This window comes from Oxyura jamaicensis, chromosome 5 (genome assembly GCF_011077185.1).
Source record: "Oxyura jamaicensis isolate SHBP4307 breed ruddy duck chromosome 5, BPBGC_Ojam_1.0, whole genome shotgun sequence".
Taxonomy (NCBI): Eukaryota; Metazoa; Chordata; class Aves; order Anseriformes; family Anatidae; genus Oxyura; species Oxyura jamaicensis.
In genome coordinates this window covers 11,489,328-11,513,267 of record NC_048897.1, presented here as the reverse complement: position 1 = coordinate 11,513,267, position 23,940 = coordinate 11,489,328, and the positions used below count along the sequence as shown (strand labels likewise).

At 37.0% G+C, this 23,940-nt stretch overlaps 1 protein-coding gene across 12 annotated transcripts in view; it reads right to left on the bottom strand.

Moving 5' to 3' along the window:
• Window positions 1-747: 747 nt before the first annotated feature.
• The window catches only part of HECTD1 (HECT domain E3 ubiquitin protein ligase 1), a 68,009-nt gene continuing 44,816 nt past the window's right edge, over window positions 748-23,940 (bottom strand). For 7 of the 12 annotated variants that reach the window (XM_035327709.1, XM_035327710.1, XM_035327712.1 and 4 more), the window contains 18 exons: window positions 22,565-23,401; window positions 19,242-19,463; window positions 17,428-17,561; window positions 15,173-15,329; window positions 14,112-14,334; window positions 11,425-11,479; window positions 11,007-11,189; window positions 10,419-10,629; window positions 10,254-10,339; window positions 7,878-8,005; window positions 6,790-6,991; window positions 6,507-6,644; window positions 5,629-6,236; window positions 4,437-4,515; window positions 4,257-4,350; window positions 3,795-3,945; window positions 2,486-2,630; window positions 748-2,140 (listed from right to left, as the gene is read on the bottom strand). In XM_035327709.1, coding sequence (XP_035183600.1) covers window positions 2,003-2,140; window positions 2,486-2,630; window positions 3,795-3,945; window positions 4,257-4,350; window positions 4,437-4,515; window positions 5,629-6,236; window positions 6,507-6,644; window positions 6,790-6,991; window positions 7,878-8,005; window positions 10,254-10,339; window positions 10,419-10,629; window positions 11,007-11,189; window positions 11,425-11,479; window positions 14,112-14,334; window positions 15,173-15,329; window positions 17,428-17,561; window positions 19,242-19,463; window positions 22,565-23,401 — 3,791 coding nt within the window. In that variant the 3' untranslated portion in view covers window positions 748-2,002. The remainder of the gene's footprint in view (window positions 2,141-2,485; window positions 2,631-3,794; window positions 3,946-4,256; window positions 4,351-4,436; window positions 4,516-5,628; window positions 6,237-6,506; window positions 6,645-6,789; window positions 6,992-7,877; window positions 8,006-10,253; window positions 10,340-10,418; window positions 10,630-11,006; window positions 11,190-11,424; window positions 11,480-14,111; window positions 14,335-15,172; window positions 15,330-17,427; window positions 17,562-19,241; window positions 19,464-22,564; window positions 23,402-23,940) is intronic. The other 5 variants (XM_035327715.1, XM_035327717.1, XM_035327720.1 and 2 more) reach the window with 3 other exon arrangements.

Here is a 23,940-nt window from a genome sequence, read left to right as displayed (position 1 = left end):
TAACAAAGTGCCAAGTGACCACAGTGTAGAACCCATCGGCCCTGTATCTCAGCAGGCTCACAATGCAAATAACTGCGAGCTTCCTTCCCAATACAGGACAATACTGAACAGTTAAATACATACAAAAAAGGCATTACAAGACTCTTTCCTTTAATTGACAATGAAAATATTTCACAACAAAAGCAGAAAACCCACAATGTACCACTAAACTCTCTAATAGGCAGAAAAAGCCTGCTGGGTTCATCAGGTTCATGAAATCCTAATTCTGCCACCCATTCCTCAGGCCACTTGCCTCTATTCCACTGTTGCTGACCCCAGGTCAGGCTGGAGTCAGAGCACTCTGCCTCCAGACCACCTGGGGTGCTTGTACTGGTAACCAGCTTTTCTGGATGAGGTGGCTTTAAAATAACATCGCATGTAGCAGAAGTAGTTCACACCAGATCTGGAGCAGACGCTACATTTATGCAACCGTTGGGCTGAAGCACAACAGTCACAGGAGTGCGGGGAGTGGAGACTCCCCTTCTATTATGCATTGTGGAAAATTTCAACAACGATGCCTGTAAAGTCCTATAAATACCAGGCTATGAAAAGAAATCTGGCATCTGCCCAGTTTGTGTTTGAGGCAGACTCTTGGCAAGCCTTTCCCCAGCCGTGGTCCAAGCAAAAGCTATTACCAAAGAGAACTGGCACAGAACAAAGCTTGCCACACAGATTTAACTAAAATACTATTTTTGCCTGTTTTTTTTGGAAAACAACTACTTAAATATCTTTAAAGACACATATACATTAAAATCTTACTTGCTTTGTCTTACCATGAGCCATTTTCCAGCAATAAATATCCCACCACATGACAAACTGAAGACAGGCAATGCATCTCAAGTAAGGCTGAATCAGCTGCAATGTGTGACCCAATTTTCACTCCAGCGTAATAAAGAATTAAAACCTCAGGCCATGCAGACCCTCTGAAAAGCACAAGCACCATGCCACATGCAAGGTTGTCACTGCCAGACTACTTCTTAAGAAGTTGCAAAAAACTAATTTTGAAGAGAGTTGAGTATGGAGGCGAGTTAGAGAGATCAATTATTGCCATGTAATTCTTTTAAATCTTGAAAAAAGTGAGACACTGTTCAGAACACATACATAGTCTTAATAACATAAGAAGTATTAATGAATTATTCAGAGGAGACAACTTTCTATGTTGCAAACATTTTAATGATTACTGTTGAGCTTACACATTGGGTGTTTTGTTGTTTTTAAACTTCAAACTGCAACAAGTTAAATAAATGTTTATAATATACAAAGAAAATACAACCAAAAGTAAAACTTGCTTTAAGTGTGCCTTGCACTAGGAACCAGTGTTTTTTTAATAGCTTTATTGTTGAGCTGCACAAACACACTTAAGGATTTGATCTTTATAGCAGGGCATTTGAGAAATCAAAATATATTCCCACTTGAAAGAAAAAAAAAGGTTGTGCATGATTATATGCAAAATCCCACTAAAATACTCCAATAGTGCAGGCACCATTAAAAAAGAAAAAGCTGGAGATGCCCATTAACTCTAAGTTTTAAGGAAGCAAGTTTCTGACCAGTTAGCTTAAAGCCAGCAAAACAGGGATCAGTGACGGCAACTGTAGTGTACAAGGTATTAAATGACAAACTTTACACAAATACACTGTTAGAAATTTGTATCAGTGAACACTGAAAATCTGATGATCTGTTCTTTGGAACAGTCAAACAGAACCACCTTAATTTCCAGTTGTGCAAGCCCTTGAAGCATCACACAGTGTTCTGTGCCAATTTCTTGCTGGCTGTGTAGTTACAAGGATTTGTTTTGTCATTAGCAGCTAACACACTTATTCCACATGTTCCTAAAGCCTCACAGGTGAAAAAAGGCAAGTCTCGTCAGAGCACAGCGTGGAGATCATATTTTTTGCACACAAACACAAGAGGCTTTGCTAGTATCAAAAAACACTTTCTCGTGTCCCGTATTGCAGTCAGCAGCTCAGTTGAGATGGAAGCCTTTCTCCATGGTAGCAGCTAGCAGACGCTCTCTCATGATCTCCTCTGAAGAATACTCAGGCAACTTCAGGTAATGCACACACGTATTCACAGATGGATAACTTGCATCTGTAGCATCAACCTGAGAAAAAGAAACAACAATTGATACTGCAGTTGTTCACAACACTTCCTTTAGAAGTTAAAAGCTTCCGGTCCTTTACATTTATGACATCTACCACGTATGTAACACCAAGGAGCCACAAAACAGTGGCATCAGGAAAGCTACAGACCAACTTATAAATGTATCTTTTTTACGTATATGAAAACCTGTCTCATCAACTATGATGTCATAGAACAGACCTGAAACAGAAACTAGTACTGAAAGCTTAGCATACTGATATGAATTAGAAAAGAAAAATAATATTTTTTTCTTAATCATTCAAAAGCCAAAATAGTTGGTGTGAGAGGTAACCTGCAGAACCCATACCTTGCGTACAACAGTGAGCCGGGGATGTAGGTTTGCCAGTCCTCCTGGTGGGAGTGTTGAGCAACCAGTGGTGAACTGGAGGAAAGCCTTTCTTTCATCTGAAGACATACCACACAGAACTCTCACAAATCGAAGGAATCCAGGGCTTAAAATAAATAAAATCAGTTAAGATGGCAATTCCATGATAAATTGCTTTTTTTGTAAAGCATCTTTAGTAAAGTCTAAGTAGTCACTGTAAGACTCCAGTGCCTGTTCAGAAGTAAGCTCAGAACAGAACCATCACAAAGTATGTAAAAATACTTCTTTAATCTCCTTGCTGAATATTACACAGAAAAACATAGGTACGTAAGTTTTCTTCAACACCTCCTGAAGTGTTATTTGGATATCTTCTCTACGAAGCGTTAGAGAAGTAGAGAGAACTCAGACCTATTCTAAGACGACTCTCACGACTAATCTTAAGACCTTTCATGCACCACTTCCACAGCATAAAGCCACTTCCATTTACGTACAATTTCATTTCTATCCTGCTGAAGACCGTCATGCAGAAAAATAAGAAAAATATAACAGACTAGAACAGAACTTCGCAGAATCCTCCAGATACCACTGCTTTCATCTATACCAGCCCAAGGAAAGAGCAGGAGGACAGGGTTATGTATGAAGAAAGCACTGCTTGCCATAACATGCCCTCAGGTATCAGGAACCATATCTCAGCTGCATCCTTGTAGGCAGGGCAGGGTCAGTAGAAGAATCGCTCTGCCCAGCACCTTGGACTGACTAGGATCCTTCACATCATACTTAAACTAACACAGTTCCAAAAGTAATTTGTACTTTACAGCTAGCTACCAAACAGGACAAGCAGCAGAAAAACAAACAAACAAAACAAAACAAAAAAAACAGAACACTAACACTTCCCAATAGGCAATCAGAAGTATATTTTTTGCCCACAGTACATTTTCTGTTTTAACTATCAAGAATACCCAACTGAAGCTGTAACCACCACCACAGACAGATGTCAAATCCCTGAAGTACTACTTTTTAGTAGCTCGTATGAGTTAGCTGCCCTTCCACTTCCACTAGTTTTTGACATTTTAATACTTCCATTTTTTTTTAATCCTCTCATCACAAAGACCCTAAGTACCTTCTGTCTGTTGTAACATATACATTTATTTCTTATAGCTTTAGGCAATTAACTGGGAGTGATACTGGCTGAAGAGCAATTTGGCTTTTTCCATCTAAGAAGCATTCTGGACATTTTCTCACATCATGCATCTTTTAGCTACTATTTTTAAATCACTTAGAATACAATTACCTGTCTCGTGTATATCCCAGCTTAGGTTCCGTATAATTGATGATATCCTCTGCTGCCCAAGAAGGTGACTGATTTCCACAAAGAATCATCTGAACTTCTTCATGGCTGAAGGAACTCAGCTTCTCCATTGGGAAGACTCTATTGAAGCCATCTTTAATTTATACAAGACACAGTTATACATGGAAGTCAAAAAAATGTTTATAAAAATAACATAAGCATTTGAATTGTACTTGAATCAAATCAGAAATCAACAGTTTCTTAATCAACAAAAAAAGAATCTTTTCAACGTTAACAATGCCATGATTAATGCAGTGTTACGAAATTAATCTTTTACCTGCTACATCCTTAATTTAAAAGTTTGTGTTTGAAAGCCACTCTAAGCTACTACTTTAAACCAAGATACCCAGAACACCACTAATTCCACCTAAACACACACATATATTCTGCCATAATGAAAATTACCTCGGAATGCCTCCATCTGTTTCTGTATACCAGTATGCATGCAGAAGTCAAACATGAGATCTACATACTCCTCTGCGTTATCCATTGTGACAGTCTGCAAAAACAACATATAAATACAGTAAGACTTCATTCTGCATTAGAATTAGTGCTGAGATTTCTCAAGGTAGGTTGTTTCCTTACCTCATCTTCACCACCTGGTTTGAGATCCACAGCTGTAAACCCATACACTTTGGATGAAGGGCAAAACTGAAAATTTAAACTTCAAAACAGAAAGACAGTTACTAACTGGAAGCAGTTTGCTACTGCTTTTGCAAATACACCAGATTTATAAACTGTAATCTTCCTTTCCCCTCTGTTTCAAAACACTGTTTGCGGATCACTTAGTACGTATCTGGAGAGTCACATCACAGTGGAAAACTACAATTAGTAACAGACTTTGCAAACAGGGGTTCCTATCTATGACATGCATGTGTGTATTCACCCACTGCTTATTTGGTTTTGAATACTATAGAAAACATCTTACAGTTTGGCATTGTTAATCAGCTTCAAAACTGAACTGAATTAAACTGTTCAAGTAGTCTCAAAGAACCCTTTATATGAATTCCCAACCCTAAGAGTTACAGAGCCACTTAACATATTAGGCATTTAGGCCCTTCAATAGTGCTACTTGCATTCTCTCTCTCATGTCACCCTTAAGTCAGCAAGGCCATAAGCAATTATTCAACCCTAACTACTCAATCCCGGTGGCACAAGATGGTTTTAATGAATAACCTATTAATGGTAGAAGAACCAGCATTTCAGAAGAAATAATTCAGAACTACAAAATATAACATCCCTACCCACGTTCACAGAGGTATTTTTTTTGTTGTTTCTTTTGCTAGAGGTCAGTAAATGTTAATCTTCTGCTTAACATAGTCTCCAAACACCAAGCACCGTATGTCTATTAACGCAATCCCAAATTTCAGAAGAATTGCCCAAATTTCTCAATCTGTCCTCTTTAAAAGCTCCTCAAAAGACTTAATAAATTTCAACAGTTCCAATAACAAACCTACTGATTCACGTATTTGTAAAGATCTTCACAGATATTTGGGTGTTTCTGCCAAGCCATAATGGCATCACAGTACAGCCACATTTAAGTTGAAATAATAATATAAAAAAAATGAATGAGAAGGAAAAACCCTCAAACTATGGAACAAGAATATACCTACAGAGAGCAAGCTGGATTTTGCTGCACCTTGAATAATTGTACCTTTCCCCCAGCAATACTATTTAAAACAAAGAAATCCCCATTTTTAATTCAATGTGGTAACATTGGTAACATTTGCATCTAATACAATACCGTTTGCATATTAATAAATACAAAAATTCTTACCCTAAATCCTCTATGCTAAGTGGGGGTCCAGAACCTGACGGGTTCTTCAGCATTAATTCCTGTAGTTTTGTGTTTTTTTCATCTTCTGACAGACTTTTGTTGCTTAAAATTTGACGCCTTTTAATTGCAAGGTCCTTAATTTCTTTTAGAAACCTAGATCTATGTGGATTTATTAATTCAAAGTCTTCCCATGTTAAAATTCCATTAAACCACGCAGGAGGTTTAGGTTTTGGTGGATCAAGAATAAATTCCGATTTGGAGTCTTCTTCCAGACTGCCTACTGATAAGGAATCATGCCCTTCTTCCGTGGAAGCCTCTGACTGACTTTCAGTACAGTGCAAGTCTCTGTCACCCCGTGATTCATATATCAACTTACTCATGTTACTTTTAATGTCTCCCATACACATGAGTTTAAAAAAAGGCTTAGAAATGGGTAAATCCACAAGTCTATTGTCCTGAATGCATTTAGCCAAGAAAATTCCAAGGAAATGAAAGAGTTTTGTTATTCTTTCAAGTTCATCACTGTCTTGTGGGAATGGTGCTGTGAAGAGTCCACACGATCGCTGCACGTAGTAGCCAGGGGGTTTTAATCCACCACCAATATCAACCTGATTTAAGAGACAGGAGAAAAAAAAAAAAAAGATACATTGTTAAGGGTGAATTTAATTTCAAAACTCTGCTGTTTAATTTATTATACTGTACTTCCATATTAAAAATAAAACAGGTGAAAAAGACAGCTGTGGAACACTGTGGTCATTCTTGACCATGGAGAGCAGCTGTTCACTGACCATGTGTTCTTCCCTTCCTGCCTATCTAGCTCATTTTTCTTTTACAGAAGTTTTGTGCACTAACAGTTAAAAATGCAAACTTGTATGTACCTGCCGAGACTCATCATCTGGAAAATCGTCGTCGCAAAGCCAAGCTCCCAAATCTGTCCGCTGAAATTCTGCTGCTACCAATGCATAAAATTCCAAGGTAGGACCCAGGCCTGTTCCTTCCTCCCCTAAAAATTCAACCTATCAAAAACATACGGAATGTTAATAATAAAAGAAAATTCTAATGAAATAATCAGTGTTGGTTATGCAACAGGATATTCCACATACTGGCCAGCACATTAGAAATAGCTATCTAACCTCACTCTGCTTGGCAGATATGCTTTACCTCTAGAACAGATTTTCTGTCTGCATGAATCTGCATGACATTTTCTGCCCATTCCATCAGGGAATCACCTCGCGGAACTTTCACTCTTTCATGCTTGAGGCGTCCAACTCTGAATTCTCCTGGATCATCACGTCGCACTGTGCTTGTGGTCCTTGTCCTTTCAACCGTGGCTTCACGTCTGTTCTGTAGCCAGACAATCGCTCTAGAACAATAAAAACACAACACAAAACAGATGTTTAAAACTTGGATGTCTACCGATTTTACAGTAAAATTTACTTACTTGCATACTTAAAGAAACATAGAACCAAAGGTGAAGTATAGTCACTCACATATAAAATAACACTACGTTATAATAAATAGGTAACAGTAGAGAAGTCAACGTAAGAAAAATCCACCAAGTTACCAGTGTTACAGGGATTGTGGGGGTGCTTTGTCCCCCTCCAAAAGACCCATATCAATCACGCAAGAACAGCTGCATCTAGTAACAGTACTTACATGAAAGCAAAGTGCAAAATTCTCATACCTATTGTCATCCATGCAGCAATAATCTACCATCTGTTGGTTGTTTAGTCTGACTAAACTAAGTAAAAATAAATGAATCAAAACAAATAATCATCAAACCACTGTACAAAATGGAAAATACATGCTTTGGTGTACTTTTTCATAAAACAATTCACAGTTATTAAGAAAGCTTTATTATTTTTGTTTCTTAATACATTATGTAATAGACTGCAACCCAGTTGAATTCTCTATTGCCTGATACAGCCACCTACCTAGAGGCACACAATCAGGTCTTCAGTTAAGAAGCTAAAAAATTAAACTTCTTCAAAGGAAACGGCTTGGAGAACATTAAACAGAAGACAGGCTGCTACTCATCATAAGCTTCTAACACAATGAACAAGAAATGTTTCAAGTGCCTGGAAGTTCTGAAGTTTCCCAGCATCTTCCCTTTTTTCCTACTACCTACAATGCTTCATATTCGGAATCTTGTTCCAATAACGTCCTCCTTCCGAATTACTAATTCGGAAAGGGATTTTAAAAAAGCAATCTGACAGGTGTTTTTCCTGTTTTTATTTCTGTTTGTTTACCTTGATGCTCCAAATGCTGTGCATGTGAAGTACAACTGTCTGGTTTCAAATGGAATTAAGAAAGGACACTTGCTTGTTAGCTGCTCACACCAGTCTGGCAAAGCTCCACTTGCTAGTGCCAAGGGTTCCTGTATTTTAAAACAAGAAAGAAAAAAAAAATTAAAAAGTGTTTCTAATATTACACTCAGGTTATCCTAACAAGTTTGTAACCAAGTTAATAGATACCCAATATGCCCATGCCAGGTTTTCACCTATATTTGATCAAGTTTCTTCCTTCTCAGCAATCACCACTTTTTTTTTTTTTTTTAAATGCTCTGAGCAAGAAGTTCACCAAGTTTCTAGGACTTGAGAGTGGACACAGTATGCTTTGTCACATACATTAAGAGCTGTACTAAATCCCTGGGATACATGCTAACACTATGGGTATATCATTATTGGGAGAGAATTACTTAGGGATTTTGCCCAAAAGTGATTAAATACCTCTTCAATACTGGAAAACACCAAAAGAAACTCAGTGGTAATAAAGATAATCTACAGGGAAATATTACCATAGTCCTTTCTAAAATAGAGGTGTAACAAAAAATACTGCAGAAATTACTACTACAAAGATATTTGTGTGTCTAAACAGCCTTCAAAAGAACATGAAAAACTGAACTTTTTTTTTAAAATGAACAATTAGGGGAACTTAACTGTAACTAAAGAACCTCAAAAAGCACACAGAGAAGAACTGAGCAAGTTGAGGATCTTTATCTTTAAATCTTTATTAAAGAAAACCTATTAAAAAAGAAAAAACGCTACTACCTGAAGAAAAAAACCTACCTACTGAAGAACTACCACTTCAATCTTTCCTTTTTTTTAGTGCATCTGACTGATACCAATAACAAGTTTTTTAATGTCATTTTTAAAGCTCTGAATCTATACACACAGGAATCCTTGTGATCTCTAACACAGCTAGTTGCATTTGTTACATCAGCAAGCAGACACATACATCAATGTTTGGTGCAGAAGCAGAAGGAAAAATACAGTTCTGTAAGTGGAGCTTATATAACCACAGACAGTTCCAAAGAAATCTGCTCATTCCCAGCAAGCATAAGAAACAGTAACAAACTATTTTGGTTTCTTTATAAGTTTCAGACTAGATAAGTTTCTGAACATAAATTTCTACTACAAGTTTCAGACTACATAAAGGAAGCAGACTAGTTTACTTAAAGGACTGGCATCTTAAATCTGCCATTTAAAAAGAATAGCATTTAAATAACAACTAACAGCAAGATACAAACTATGCAATATTTTGTAGTTAAATTCCAAAGTCAAGCTTGTTATGGTAAACCTCATTTTTTTTTAAAAAAATCATTTTTCAAAAACTTTCAAAAACGTCTCTATTTTATTGCAATACAAGAACATTTTAACAGCATAGAGGATAAATTTAACAGTATAGAGGTAAATTTTGCAAAGCACACACAAAAATGCATTTATAGCTTAGAACAAAATGGGAAGAACAAACAAACAAAACAATAACTGCCACTATTTCCAGTAAATTTCATTTGCATAACTTCGTATCCCCAAGTCTTACCCGAGGTTGGGTGTGTGTGGAAGACACGACACCAAACAACTCCCTTGAAATCCTCCCCCCACCCTCCACCTGGGGACTGGAGATTACAGGATTGTAGCAATAACTTCATAACAACATTTACTCAGTTATTGCATATCATAGTAATACTCCTGTTTCCATTTGGGATTTTCAATTTAAAAACTTCAGGTTTTTGCTAGTGGACAAAGAACTGCTGTTAATGAAACCAAGCAAAATTAGCAATTGTGAGTTTGACACCTACGGAGTCCATTCTATATACAAGCCATTTAGACCAAAGCAAATACTTGGAAGTGTCTCATCAAGTCCCCTCATTCTTTTGTATCCACCAGTTCATTAGAACGAATACTGAAGTTTGAGTCAGATTAAGTTGACTATATGTCAACCAAGATAGTCTAGGCAGTGCCTAATGCAGTCAAAAATGTTTACAGTAAACTGGTGAGCACTTTCCTTAACCTGCAGTGGATTTTACAGTTGGTTAGACAAACTAAATCATACAAACTTTACATATACCAAGGCCTATGCTGGGGAATATAACTGCTGTCACAAAAACAATTGTCTCAATTAGGATAAAAAAATATTCTCCATAACTATGCCATTCCTTAGTATGTCTTTATTCAGACTAGTCCATTCTTACAGAATTTACTCATTCAAAATATATGGAAATATATACTGTAGAAACAATTCAAAAGTAAAAATGGCAAAAAAAGCTAATAATTCCAAACAGTCAAAGTAAGGAAGAGTCTTAAAAACACTATTATTTATATAGGCTATGCATAATACGATACCTCAATCTGCTGCAGAATCTTTGTAGTAATTTTTTTGCTTGTGAATTCATCTGGTGGAAAGTTAAACTGAGGATGCTCATCTCCTTCTGAAATGCAGAGAAAATGTTTTCCCTTACTTTGTGTTCATTAGAACATTTCAGAAACTCTGCTATATAACACACATACCTTCTTGAGCAGTTCGCGCTGTGTAAGGATCACTAGCAACTATATACAAAATGCGAAGTAACTGCAGAACATCTTCTACTCCACAGGAGTTCTGCCCACTGCCAGCTTTTGCCTGAGGTTGCTCCCTTGCCAAACTAAGGATATCAGAATTTTGAAGAGAAGAAATAGCCCCCTGGCTTAATCCAGATTTTGATCCATGTTCACAAAAATCCTGTGGGGAAAAAAAATGTTATAAATGAAAACTGCATGTTACAGTCCTTATGGCTGTGTGCTCCAAGTCAATGATTTGGAAAATCATTTGTATGTATGAAAAATCAGAGTGGTTACTGTGTTTAACCTGAACACTTAGTTCGATTGTAGATAGCTCAAATCATGATTCAAATGCACTAACACAATTATATTTAATGTTAAAAAAAAAAAAAAAACAGTAAAAACTAAACTTATATTGTGAACTTTCAAGTTTCCTAATACATTATACCCTCTCTCCCCTGCCCTTTCACAAGCATCTTTAAAGCTGCAAAAATAAAAGCACACAGCCAAACATAATAATAATTAAAGAAAAAAAAAAACTTGGATGCAGACATATACCTTGTACGCAGCTATGAGCTGGGAACAATTTCTGTTTTTCCTAATACTTTTATTAGTGCCGGTTAATTTCCAGTGGCGCAGGAAAGCTGAGTCTGCATTCTTCTGCAGGTAGGTTATCAAGTCATTCTTTGGTAATTCATCAGTGCCAAGGTACTGCTCCACATGCTCTACTGACCAGCAACCCTACAACAGGAACCAACAAATGTTGGTTTTTCCTGATTGTAAAGTCTTAAAGATTTCACATGCATTACATACTCCACGGAAACATGCATTAACAAATACACTCACTCATATCCTTTAGCTAATTGAAAACTGTTAGTTTTTTTAATGTAGCTTTTCAAAAACTGCGATAATTCTTGTTTTGCTTTTGTTTAAACAGCCATAACAACATACACAAAGGCATAAAAGCAAGTCTTACCATTTTTCCATTTTCTTTCTCTTTATCAGAATCCTTCATTTCTCTGTACATGATCCTAGATATTAAAACAAAGAGTTAATATTTCACACAGAACGTTCTCTACATTCTGAAGTGACACATTGAGATGTTAGACATCAATGACATTGATGTAACTGTGTAAAAAAGCAATAACAGCTGATCTTCATTTTACAGAACATCTGGTATACCCTGATCCAGCAAAGCTCTTAAACACATAATTTTCATATTGTGTATAAATTAAATGCTTTGCAAGGTAACTGTTTCTTTAAGTGAGGTTTGAGTAATCAAACCATCTCCATTATGCAAATTTCCCAACCCAGCTTTAGAATCTGGATTACATGTGCACCAACTCTTTGAAACCTTCAATTTCTACAGTAGTTTGCTGTTCATGAACTTGGGAGATACACACATTTACAACTGTTTCTAGTGCATTTTGACTAAAACATAGTTTAGTTACAAAACACTTTTGGACACAAGGCAACATAAAACTAGTTAGTTGTAACTGAAAAAATCTCAAGTACAATGTTTAAAAAACTGCAACCACCATACTGAAGTTCTTGTTTTTGTATACATCCATTTTCTGTTATGACAGAAATTATGTTGGTATAGTAAATGGATCTCACACACACAATCATACCGTCTTGTAATTGCTGCCTATTACTATAAAGCAATTAAGGCCAAGTTAGGGTAGAGAGAATAGCTGAAGCCAGAAAGGACTTACAGAGACCTAGTTCAATATCCCTGCTCAAAGCAACATCATCTGGAGCAGCTTGTTTCGGTTGGTGTTGAGTTATCTCCAGAGAGCACGACACTACAACCTCTCTGGACAATTTGTTTCTGTGTTCAATCTCCCTTGCAATCTGAAGTCTTTCTTTGGTTAGGTGGAATTTTCTGTACTTCAATTTGTGCCGTTGTCTTCTTGTCTTTTCACTTGTTGAAACAAAGAAAACTCTGGCTAAATCTTTCTTATTCCTCATCGGGTTCCCACACATATTGACAGGCTTGTGGGATCTTATCTTCCTTCAGGCAGTCCCAGATCTCTCAGACTCTTTCCATGACAAATGCTACAGGCCCTTTAATTATCCTAGCTGCTCTTTGCTAGCCTTGCTCCAGGTCCCAAGTCTCTTGTACTAGTGAGTCCAGAACTGTCCACAGCACTCCAACTGCCTCTCACCAGTGCCAAGTAGATCACTTCCTTCAAACTGCTGGCAGTGCTCATCCTAATGAAGCTCAGGATGCTGCTGACCTTTGCTGCAATGGTGCGTAGCTGGCTCACATTCAATTTGATGTCTACCAAGACCCTCAGGGCCTTTTCTGTCAAGCTGCTTTCCAGCTTGTACCAATGCATGCAGTTATTCTTCCTCAGCTGCTGGACTTTTCCCTTTGTGTAACTTCCTGAGGTTCCTGTCTCCCCAGAGGTCCATTAGAATTGCAGCACAACCATCAGCTATATCAATGACTCCTCACAGTTTGTCATCTAGGAGCTGGCTGAGGGTTTGCTCTGTCCCATCATACAGTTCATTAATGAACTGAACTAAGTAGTGACCTCTGGGGTACAACCATTAATGGTGTGAAGTCCAGCCAGAGATCGGTCAATGATCACAACCCTGGCAGTTCAGGCAGTTTTCTGACCACCTCACTGTCTAGTCCAATCAATTTGTTCATGAGGATGTTATGGGAGAAATTGTCAAAAAACCTTACTAAAGCCAAAGAAAATAATATTCTCTGCCCTCCCCTCATACACTGAGCTAGTCATCTGATTATAGAAGGCTATCAGATTGGTTAAGCATGATTTCCATTTCATAAATCCTAAAACATTTTTGTCCTTCATTGTTTGAAAATGTTTTCCAGCACTGTTCGCTCCATCACTTTTTCAGAGATGAAGGAAAGGGTGACCACTCTGTAGTTCCTCAGATCCTCTTGCCTGTCCAGTTGTGACATTTGCTTTCTTCTGGCCCTCAGAAATCTCTCACAATCTTTCAAATACAGTCAAGGACCTTTCAAAAGCAGCCTGCTCCTTCAGCACTTGTGGGTGTGTGCCCATCAATTCGCATGGACTTGTATGTCTTGTTCTTTAAATGTTTCCTAACCTGTTGCCCTTTATGCCCCTCACTAGATTCAACTTCAGATCAACTGCGGCTTTCCTTACCCCATACACTCATGCTCTGTCTCTATATTTCTCCCAAGTCACTTGATCCTTCTTCCATCATTTGAATGCTTTCTTTTTATGTTTTGAATTCTGTTGGGAGTTTCTTCATCCATGCATGTCTCTTACTGCCTCTGCTTGAACTGCCATGCACTGGGACAGACTGTTCTTGAGTTCAGAAGAAATCAGCCAGCTCTCCTGGGACCAGTTCTCTAGGACTGTATGCCCGTGGGATTCTTCCAAGCAGATCCCTGAACAGGCTATATTCTGCTGTCTTGGTCAGCTGCTTTACTTTTGAAATATTATTAACAAGTCACAGTTGAACTTTAGAGGTTATGACTTTTTATGTTTGTAGTCAAAGCACTAGCTTTAAAAACAATACAAACATTTTAACAAAAATACAAGATAAAATAATTCTAGTGTTATTTTCTGCAAAGGAGGAAAAAAGTTTAAAATGGTTTTACACCTGTTTCCTAACCAGTCACAGTGTTCTCTTTACAGAATAACAAACTTGTCAGCTTACGTGTATGTTGGCTCCCAGATACGTCTAAGTTTGTCAGATTTCACATTGCCATTACAGGAAAGCTGTAACAATTTCTGTACATAGTAAAAGATGGTAGATCGAAAGTTTGTTAGGGGCAGTTCTACTTCTCGAGTTGTTCCAAGACCTGAAACTTTCAACGTAAGTGCTAAACGTGGTGAAGGCATGCACTCAACCTCTTCCAACAGTTCTGAATGAGGTGTACCTGCACGTGAAAAATTGAGAAGATGTTAATACAAAGCACATAAAGCATGACAAGTTGGCTTAAACATTAATAAAGTGGTTCAATAAGGAAGCGTAGATTTCCTGCACACCTTCCAGTGAGACTATGCTGAGTTAAAACTATGAGCTATAACCAAGTACTATAATTAAAACACTTCTCTACGTGAGAAAAGCTAACAGCAGTTTTTGAAATCCCCGTTGATCCTTACGTCTCGGTTATATCCTCTTTAATATTATCACAGCACATGGATTCTTCTTTGCTTACGCAAAGCAAATCCATGTGCTTCCTATTATATTTACACCTTTCAGTTCACCAAAATCAACAACGGTTCATTTCCACATAAGTCTAAACTATGTATTCCTTTCTTTGTGAATGCTGATTACACCTACAGAGTTGAACAAGAATGAACCAAGGAACAAGAGCACGTGCTATGCTGCTGGTCAGACTGCTCAGTTACTGTATTAGTTTTTCCCTCACCATGGTTTTGGATTGCTTCAACAAGTCCTTTCTGATCAAAGCTATTCTGCGCAGCTCAATGCACAAATTATTCTCTGTAAGTAGAAGCAGACATAGCAAGAGATCTATCGCCAATCCGAGTTAAATTCATGAGTACGGATGTTTTATACAGCACTTAGTTTACTTCTCCCTTGATAGTGCTTGGACATGCAGAGGCAAATGAAACTCTCATTCAAACAAAGAAAAGCCACACAGACACAAAAGCATGTTGCATTGGTTAATAATGACAGGATCCCTGGAGCACAACAGGACCTTAACAGCAAGTCTCCGGATCAAACATCACAAATATGTCTTGACAGTATACCTGGTGGAGGGATTTCTAGATCAGTGGTTTGTTGAACATTAGTACGACCAGGTCTTGGGTCAAAAGCAGGAACCAAAGCAGAAAACTGTCGTTTCAATACATAATCATCATCCCACGTTCTTCTACGTCCTCCTTTGGTTTCATACTCCTCTTCTTCCTTAAATAAAAAGGGGGGGGAGGGGATTTTTATTTTAGGTTCTGTAACAAAAAATCATTTCATCAAAAATATAAATTTTTGTTATGTAATACAGCAGTAACAAACTAAAGTTGACGCAAAAGATATCAAAGCTGGTACTTAACAGTGTTAGTTCCATTTAATTTGTCAAGCAGGAATCAAAAGAATTAAGCAAAACTGCCAATTAAGAGAAACCAGCATTAGTGGGCTAAAATTAGAATGGGTATCTTTACAGTTTCTGGAAAGAAGGAAAACTTCCTTGAAGCACCAAAACGGCATAGGGAAATGCATAGTAGTGCAGACCAGCAAACTTGGTGTAGATACTTTGTGCATTCTACAAAATTTGGAATATGAAAGATTCAAATAAATCAGTGGAGTCAAAATAAATGCAGTAACATTTCTGAAACAAAATAACTTTTTTTTTTGAAAGTATATACCTATATTGATATATAACATACATACATTTATTTAATCCAGAGATGAAATTAAATACTGAAGTACTGGGATTATTATTGTGCGAAGAAATTAACAAGCCTTTGCAAGTGTTAATTGGTTATGACTTTTCCAAAACAGGCCTTCAATCTGTTCAGCTCTTCACTGAGGAAGAATTACATAGTGTATGAGAGGGAACAGTACTGGAACCTGAGAAAGGAAAATTTTCCTTTGCAGATCTGATTTGTGTTGTGTAATCTACTTCTTCCCATGAAAAACAATAGCAAGTCCATTTAACCCTTTCTGAAAAGTGGTCAGCAACCTACAAACTGTGGTTATTGTATTGCAGCAAAATAGCATAGTTAAATAATCCTGTCTATTCCTGACTTTGTATCTTTGTGCAGAAAGTGAAATATTTAGTGATGCACTTGAGTTTCTATTGAAAGCATAATGACAGTAAGTTCAAAAAGTTTAATGTTTTGGTTAACATGCCTAAAATTTGAGCATATTAACATCAAGAGGAAGTTTCTACAATTCCATTAAATAATGTTTACACTTATGTAATAAATATTAAACTGACATTTGTGAAGTCTTCTATTTTTCCTCTTAGGCCTTGCAACATTCATTTTGATCACTTCAGTGGTGGTAGAAGACCAGACATTCATCATACCACAGAAGAACTAAATGAAGAGCCAGGATTCACAGTAGCATAGGCAGGAACCATGGGACTAACTTGCTGTTTTTTTTGTCTTTCCCTTCCAGTCATTCCACTGGCATACATAAACTATTACCTGCCTACAGTTAAACACATCCCAGCACTGCATCACTAAAAAAATTTAGCAGCCTGCCCACAAAGTTACACCACTTCATCAGCTGGTGACATGGGGAGCCATCATTTCTGTCTGTCAACTTGTTTCCAGGTTGCTTTTAAGATGTCAGTTCTGGCCTATGATGTCTCAGGGCACTCTGATGTTCAAAAACCTTTTTCTCTGGTAGAAATGTTGAAGGTGGCACAATTAGTCAAATTTGGACAAGAAAGGAGAGCTAACTGGGCAGTGCCTTATCTGGTGAGGCCTTGCAATTTTATAGCACCAATGTGAACAGATAAGAAAACAGCTTTGTTAATACTCAAAATATATGTTAGAATGGGGAAAAAGCACAATGAATGATAATCTTCTAAAATATGTGTTCTTCTTGCAGTCCCAGAGAAGTGTAACATGATTTTAACTTTGGCATATTGTTTGAAGTCTTAATTGACAGATACTCAGAATTACAGTCACAGATTGGCTACGGCTGGAAGAGACCTCTGGAGGTCATGGGGTCTGACCTACTGCTCAAGCAGGGACACCTAAAGCAAGTTTGCCAGGACCACGTTCATCCACACGCTTTCGAAAAACTCTTTAGAGTTTTTCGAAAAAACTCTCTCTGCACAACCTATTCCAGTGATCCGTCACCTGTACAGTAAAGAAGCACTTCTCCAAACTAGTAGTCCTAAATCTAAATCCATTTGTTTTAATTAGAATCATAGAATGGTCTGGGTTGGAAGGGACCATCTAGTCATCTAGTTAAGAATCCATAGTGCCAAAAAAAAAGTGAATTGTAATGCATCTGTTACCACAGATAATTAAGTTAAATAGCTATACTGTACCATAACTTCCTCATATTCTTGATCTTCTTGGTTATCATCTTCATTTTCATCGTCTTCTTCATCTGGTTCGGGTAGATCCTCATCATCATCCAACTCTGCCAACAGAGTACTAGCTCGGCAGCTATCAAGAAAATCTATAATACATATATATACATACATTTATATATTTACATATGGAAAAAAGACATGAATCTCTTTTAAAGCCAGATTTTGAAAATTAAAAAACAGAAACATTGATAATAGTGAAAAAGCAACTCTCGCAAACAAGAAAGCAAACTAAAAATAGTACTGACATACTATATCTAATAAAAGTAGCACATAATATTGTGTAATTAAGATTGACCAGCAAGTGATCAGTTCTTCATTTGTCAAACAGGTTATGATTACACTTATGTTAGGTTTTGAAAGAATGCAAAAACTGGTACACAAATTAATATTGTCTGATTCTACGTTTAACTGTTTTAAAAGAAGGTTAGGGATGTAATTTTTGCTACAAATGTGTAGCTTAGACTTCAAATTGCAACATAAGGGACATTTAAAATAAATATTTGAGAGCAAGATCTTCAAAGATTTAGTTGCTAATGAATTTCTGTAACAAAAAGGTGAAGCCAGTTATAAGGTTCAATTTCACCCATGTAGTACTAAGACTTAATCCCCACCCCCCACCCCCCAAAAAAAACAAAACAAAAAAACAACAGAGAAGTTCACAATAATCCAAGATGGACTATGATAGAGATGAATCTTTGAAATTTTACTTTTTCTATACACATAGAAACAGTTTAAACACCCTTTGAATTGTTGTCAAGGCCCCAGTAGAAACTCTAGGGTAACTCACAAAACTATTTGTTCAGCTGTTTATATTTTAAGACTTGTCACCCAATCAAAATATCAAGTGGCACTTAAAAAAATAAATGGACATGGCACATGGAGTTGGTTGATTAAGACATCTACAAGTGGCTCAATTCCAATGCCGAGATAATGTTCAAACAATTTTAACAGGCTTTATAAACAACAAAATAGAGTGCATCCAATCAATTTTTTTTAAAACAATTCAAGTATTTCTTCTTTCAAGACTATCTCTCAACCTAGTATCCTTCACATTAGGAAGTATTTTCCTGTATCTAGCCCGGTCTCTTCTCAAGTTCATTTCATCAACTTAATTCCTAGATATTATCATTCAGCCTAGTTAACTACAATCTTTCACAGCATTCATAACTCCCCAATAACTTCCATCCTTATGCCTGTATCTAGCATATAGGGCCCACATGACTTTGCATTTTGTTCCTGAGATCCCAAAATTCTATTCTTCATGTCGATTTACTTTGTGTTCTTTCCAACTTGTTACAACTACTACGATCTTGAGATACCTGGAACCTCACATACAATTTTAAGTGTATAGTGTATCTAATGGTTGGTGGTTTTCAATCAAAGAGTACTACAAGGTACCTCGGACTGAGCATGTAGTGTTCAACACTGATTTTAAGTAGAGGCTCATATCTAAACTACATTAAATAATAAAATGGTTTGATTAATGAAAAGATCAAGTGCCCAAATAAACTATGCCATAAATAATCATCATGTGGGATAGAAATTGCTGAACTACAAAGACTTGAAAACATAAGAAAAAATTACTTTGTTAACATTATTTTACTTGAATACTACTTTACAGAACTAGTAACATATGAACAGCTCAATTTTCAAATACTTATCAGTAAATAAACTACTACATGAAAAAAAATCATAACAACAAAAAGGAAAAAAGGAAAAATCATTAACGGGAAGTCTGCTTACGTTCATTTAAAAATGAAACTTACCATATAAAGAATATTCTGCCTCCTGACCTGTATCGCTCTCACTAGATGTTGATGTTAGGCTAGTAGTTAGAGTATTACTAAGCGACTGACCAACAGATAAAACTGTAGTTGCTGTAGCTACATTGCTGCTGCTAGTAACACTGGATGTAGACATGGTCACTGTTGATGTGGTACCAGTTGTAGTCAGATTAGGAAAACTTTGGGCACCCATAAGAGGAGAAGCTATAGATAAAGATACGGTAAGATAAAATAAATGATTTGATGACTTGAAGAGAACAATTTACATGCATGAGTCCTGTGCTGAAAAATGTATTTCGGGTTGAAAAATTATCTGATGTGTTATTTTACAATAAAGATTTACAGACTAAAGGGGAAGGGATTCCCAGTGCAAAAGTGCACACTACAATGCAGATGCCCACACCTCAGCGTGTGCATTTAAACATTCCCTTGTGTACATTTAAAACAAAATTATTAAATAAATCCCCAAAGCCCCACTGTAAATTTGAAATTACTTCATTTCAACATCTGAAAAATATTTCTGATATCTGTTACTCCAATACTGTGGCTGTCTTTAAACTTAAAATTTAGTTTAACCTCTAACATCAATATAATTAAAATTATACAAAGAAAACAACATAACCATATATAAACAAATTAAAAACAGAACATAAGACAATTTTGAAACCTTTTCTGCATTTTCCTTCAAGTTCCTAAAGTAACTCTTACTTGCTATCTTTGACATAACTGGTAGTGCATATATTCATTAGGTGTGACAAGAGCAGTACTGGCAGTACTGTGAAAAACTAAATTTAATAACTTATGTTGGATGCTTTATATCAAGTAATTTTCAGAATAAGCTAGTCACAACTGCAAGGTTACCTTACCGCACACTTAAGTAGAACACAGAAAATGCATTCTAGTCAACAACTGAAAGAAAACTGAATTCACTGTAAACTCAATGGAAAGAATTTCAGGTACTGTACCTACCTGAAATTATACAAATTAAGCCTATATACAATTAATTATACATTTACACCCCAATGTTATGAACATTTTCTCACAACCATATCTTCAAACACAGACAGTTAATCACACGTTTGCATATGAAAATTTGAGGGGTCATCTATACTTAAATTTAATCATTATATTTTTCAATCTACTTTTTCCAAAATTTCACAGCTTTAAAAGTAAACATTTTTCATTATTACAGCTGATATAACCTGATGTGTTGCTTTTTAAAATATAATATAATATAAAAATAAAGATCAAATAAAAGTTGGAATATCAGACTACTGATACCTGCAAGGATTACTACCCTTGCAGGAGGACACAACACAAAACAGAACTGTTCCCTTAAGTGCATTTGATAGCTTTTTGAGAAAAATAGATGCCACTGTACTGGTTTTGTATTTGTCTGTCAGATGCTGTTGTTGTCATTTCGGGGGGGGGGCCCCCCGCTAGAAACTTAAATATATAAATAGAAATACAAAAATGCAGGCTAAAATCAGCAAAGGAGTTCTACTCAGGCATAGTACTTGATTTTTTTTTTTTTTTTTTTTCTGTGCAGGGAAGAAGAGAGTAAAATTTATTAGTTAGTATGCCATATGCCCATCTCTATAAAAAACGAAGTGTGGAATACTTCCAATCCTTTTCTTTGTTGTTTAAGAATTTAATAATAACTTGCTCAATATACATATCTTCCACACTTCAATAACAGTGAACTGTTTGCTCTTATACTAAAGAGACACAGAAAAAGCCATTAAGTGTAAGCATTACATTTGCTCAGATCTCAAGAACAAACAGAAGCTGGCTACCCTGGACACTATATAAATCCTGACAAATACTGCTGTTTTCAATGTAACCACTAGAACAAGTCAAAAGAGACTTAAATCACTCATGATTTCAGACAGGTCGTTTTTTGTTTGTTTGCTTTTTGCTTATTTTTTGTTGTTGTTTTAATCACAGGTTTTTACAACGTACTGCTATAACTTTGGTGCGATCGCTCAAATTTAAAATCTAATCTCTTTTGGGGACACAAATTCTCACCGTTTCTTTTTGTATAAAATTGGAATTCCCACATATGGGATAAATTTAAACACAACAAATACCAATTTTTAATTTATTTCCAATTTTAATGCTGTATGATTTCAAACATGCTTGAAATATGGCAAATACACTGGTAAAGTGTCCTGTAGTCTTCAAAGACCCTGCCTCTCCCCAACACAAAACAACTTCAGAACTAGAGGCACTGAGTATCTGTCTAAAGGGATCGATTACTGGAAATCTTCTGTTTGGTATTTTATTTACATTAAAAAAAATACATCCCCATCTAAAAAGAAAATACCCACTAGGATCATTTTTAAAACTGCAAAAAGCAAACAACACATCTTCAAGTAGGAAAGCACAGAAGTCTTAGAAAAGCATAAAAGCTTAACAGAAAAACTGTCTGTTTCCTTCTGGTTAGGGTAATTTTACTTTTCCTAACTTGTCTACCTCACGAAGCACTGAGCTCCAAACACTGAACTACATTCCTAACACAAAGCTGGTTGCGCAACATCTCAGATAGGAGTGTTCTGAAAATTCGGAAGAATGAACTCACAAAAAGCAGGCTGACAGCTTACCTGCTAAGACCTTGATCACACATACAATCCAAGAACACGCAAAGGTTGAAGCATGTACATAATCCTACTTAAAACAATGTTAACTACAAACTTCCGTAAAATTAGCATGCCTAAATGACTTGCTAAACCGAAAGCTTAATGACAACATCATTGGAAAACATACACAGAACTGGGTTATTCAGCCTGTTAGAATTACAGGGAAATGTTTAAATGTCACCACACTGCAGTTTACTTTTTCTTTTCTACTCTGCTCTTACTTCCTAAAGCTCACAGAATTTACAGTATGAACAATATGCATTTCCCAAGGAAAACCAAAACCTATCAGAAGCAGGCATATAGAAAATAAGCATGCAAATTCTGCACAGAACAGATAGAGAGCAAGAGTATCCCACATTAGCTGCTGTTGCTAGTCCTCAATCCTCTCAATCTATACTCTCTTCCTAAGCACACAATGAACATCAAATCCAAATCATTTCCATTTGATGGGTACCACAGTGTAATCTGACATCACAGGGCCATGTAACACTTCATGGTTTCCATGAACTCTGTGAGCTATTCACAGTTCTGTAAGTGCCCATAAAAGCAAGGCTGCTCTAAGTGCATTGCTCTGCTGGGCCAACAGAAGCCAAACTTCTTTAAGTCTAAAGAAAACCAAAGAAATAACAAAAGTGTCAACTAAAAATTAATACAACTTTTACTTACTTGCAGTACTCATGACATTTCTTCCCAAAGTGTTAGTATTGTTATCACTGCTACTTCGGCTTAAATTCATGTTGTTTGTGGCATTGGTACGTGCTATGGTTGCCACTCTTCGTACAAAAGACTCCAGGCTCGAAGTTTCTCGAGATGATAAGTTAGGAACACTTGCGCTGGAGCTCATCGGTGCCCCAGCAGCCAACAGGGAACTGACTGAAAGTCTGTTACTCGCTGAAGAGCTTAGAGGTCGTTGGGAAGCTGCTTCTTTATTAGTCAGTTCGGAAACAGAACTAACATCAGGAGAGCTGACACTAACAATTCCCATGGATATAGCACTGGACTCCCCAGGAGTACGTATTGAATTATCAGGACCTAACTTCCTTTCTGCATTTTCATTTCCCATGTCCGCTGTTAAGGTGCTGGTGCTTGCACTGGAAGATGACCCTACTTCAGCCTGAGGCACGTTATCAGCGGAAGACAGAACAACAATTGGTTCATGGACGTCAGTGCCTGAAACTATATTTTGCTCCATTACACTTTCTGATCTCCGCTCCATTTTGGTCGAACCCAAGCTGATGTCGCTGCTACTGGCCACGCTACACACAGAACTGCTGCTTCCTTTTCTACTTGAGGAGCCTGCAGCAGCAGTCGTCTTGTCTGGACAGTTGTTTTTCACCAAGCTGCTCCATGACTGCGTTGTGCCTGAAACAGTGGATGAAACAGGTTTGGGTGATGCCGCTGAATCAGGGTCGTACCCTGGTGCAAGCTTGAGGTCAAACTTTCCTTCTGCGCCCATACGGTAAGAGTTAGAGCCACCAGCATCCCAGGTGACATCAATCCAGCCTGGAAAGGGACAGGAGTTTGTGAGATCCAGCAGAAAGCAGACAGGAGCGTGTCAGACAGTAGCTCCACAATGTGGGATCAGCTTCTCATAAGGGCTGCGTGTCTGAATTAATAAAATTGCTAAATAACTCCTAACGCCAACTGAGGAGGGTTTAAACAATTTGGTAATGTAGAAGTGTTGTTAAAATTGTGGCAGCAAGGACAATCAGCTTCTACCTTCAGAGTCCCCGAATCCAGCCAAAAGCAAAGTTTGCTTCAGGAAGGAACCCGACCTACAAGGATCTCTCCAAATGTTAAGATGGTTCTCTAAATATCAGGAATGTATATTACAACATATCAAAATTTCATTAATACCTGACAAGAAACTACAATTCCTGCATGGACATTTTATGTTTTAATCTGTTCAATGCTTGTATAAGGGCATATCTACCCTACAGAACACATTTTAGAAATTCATTAGTTTGGGATTATTTTTGTCCTGTAAAGTGAAAGAATGAGTGTACTGATCCTCAGCTTTTTGTTTCAGTAATTTACACAGA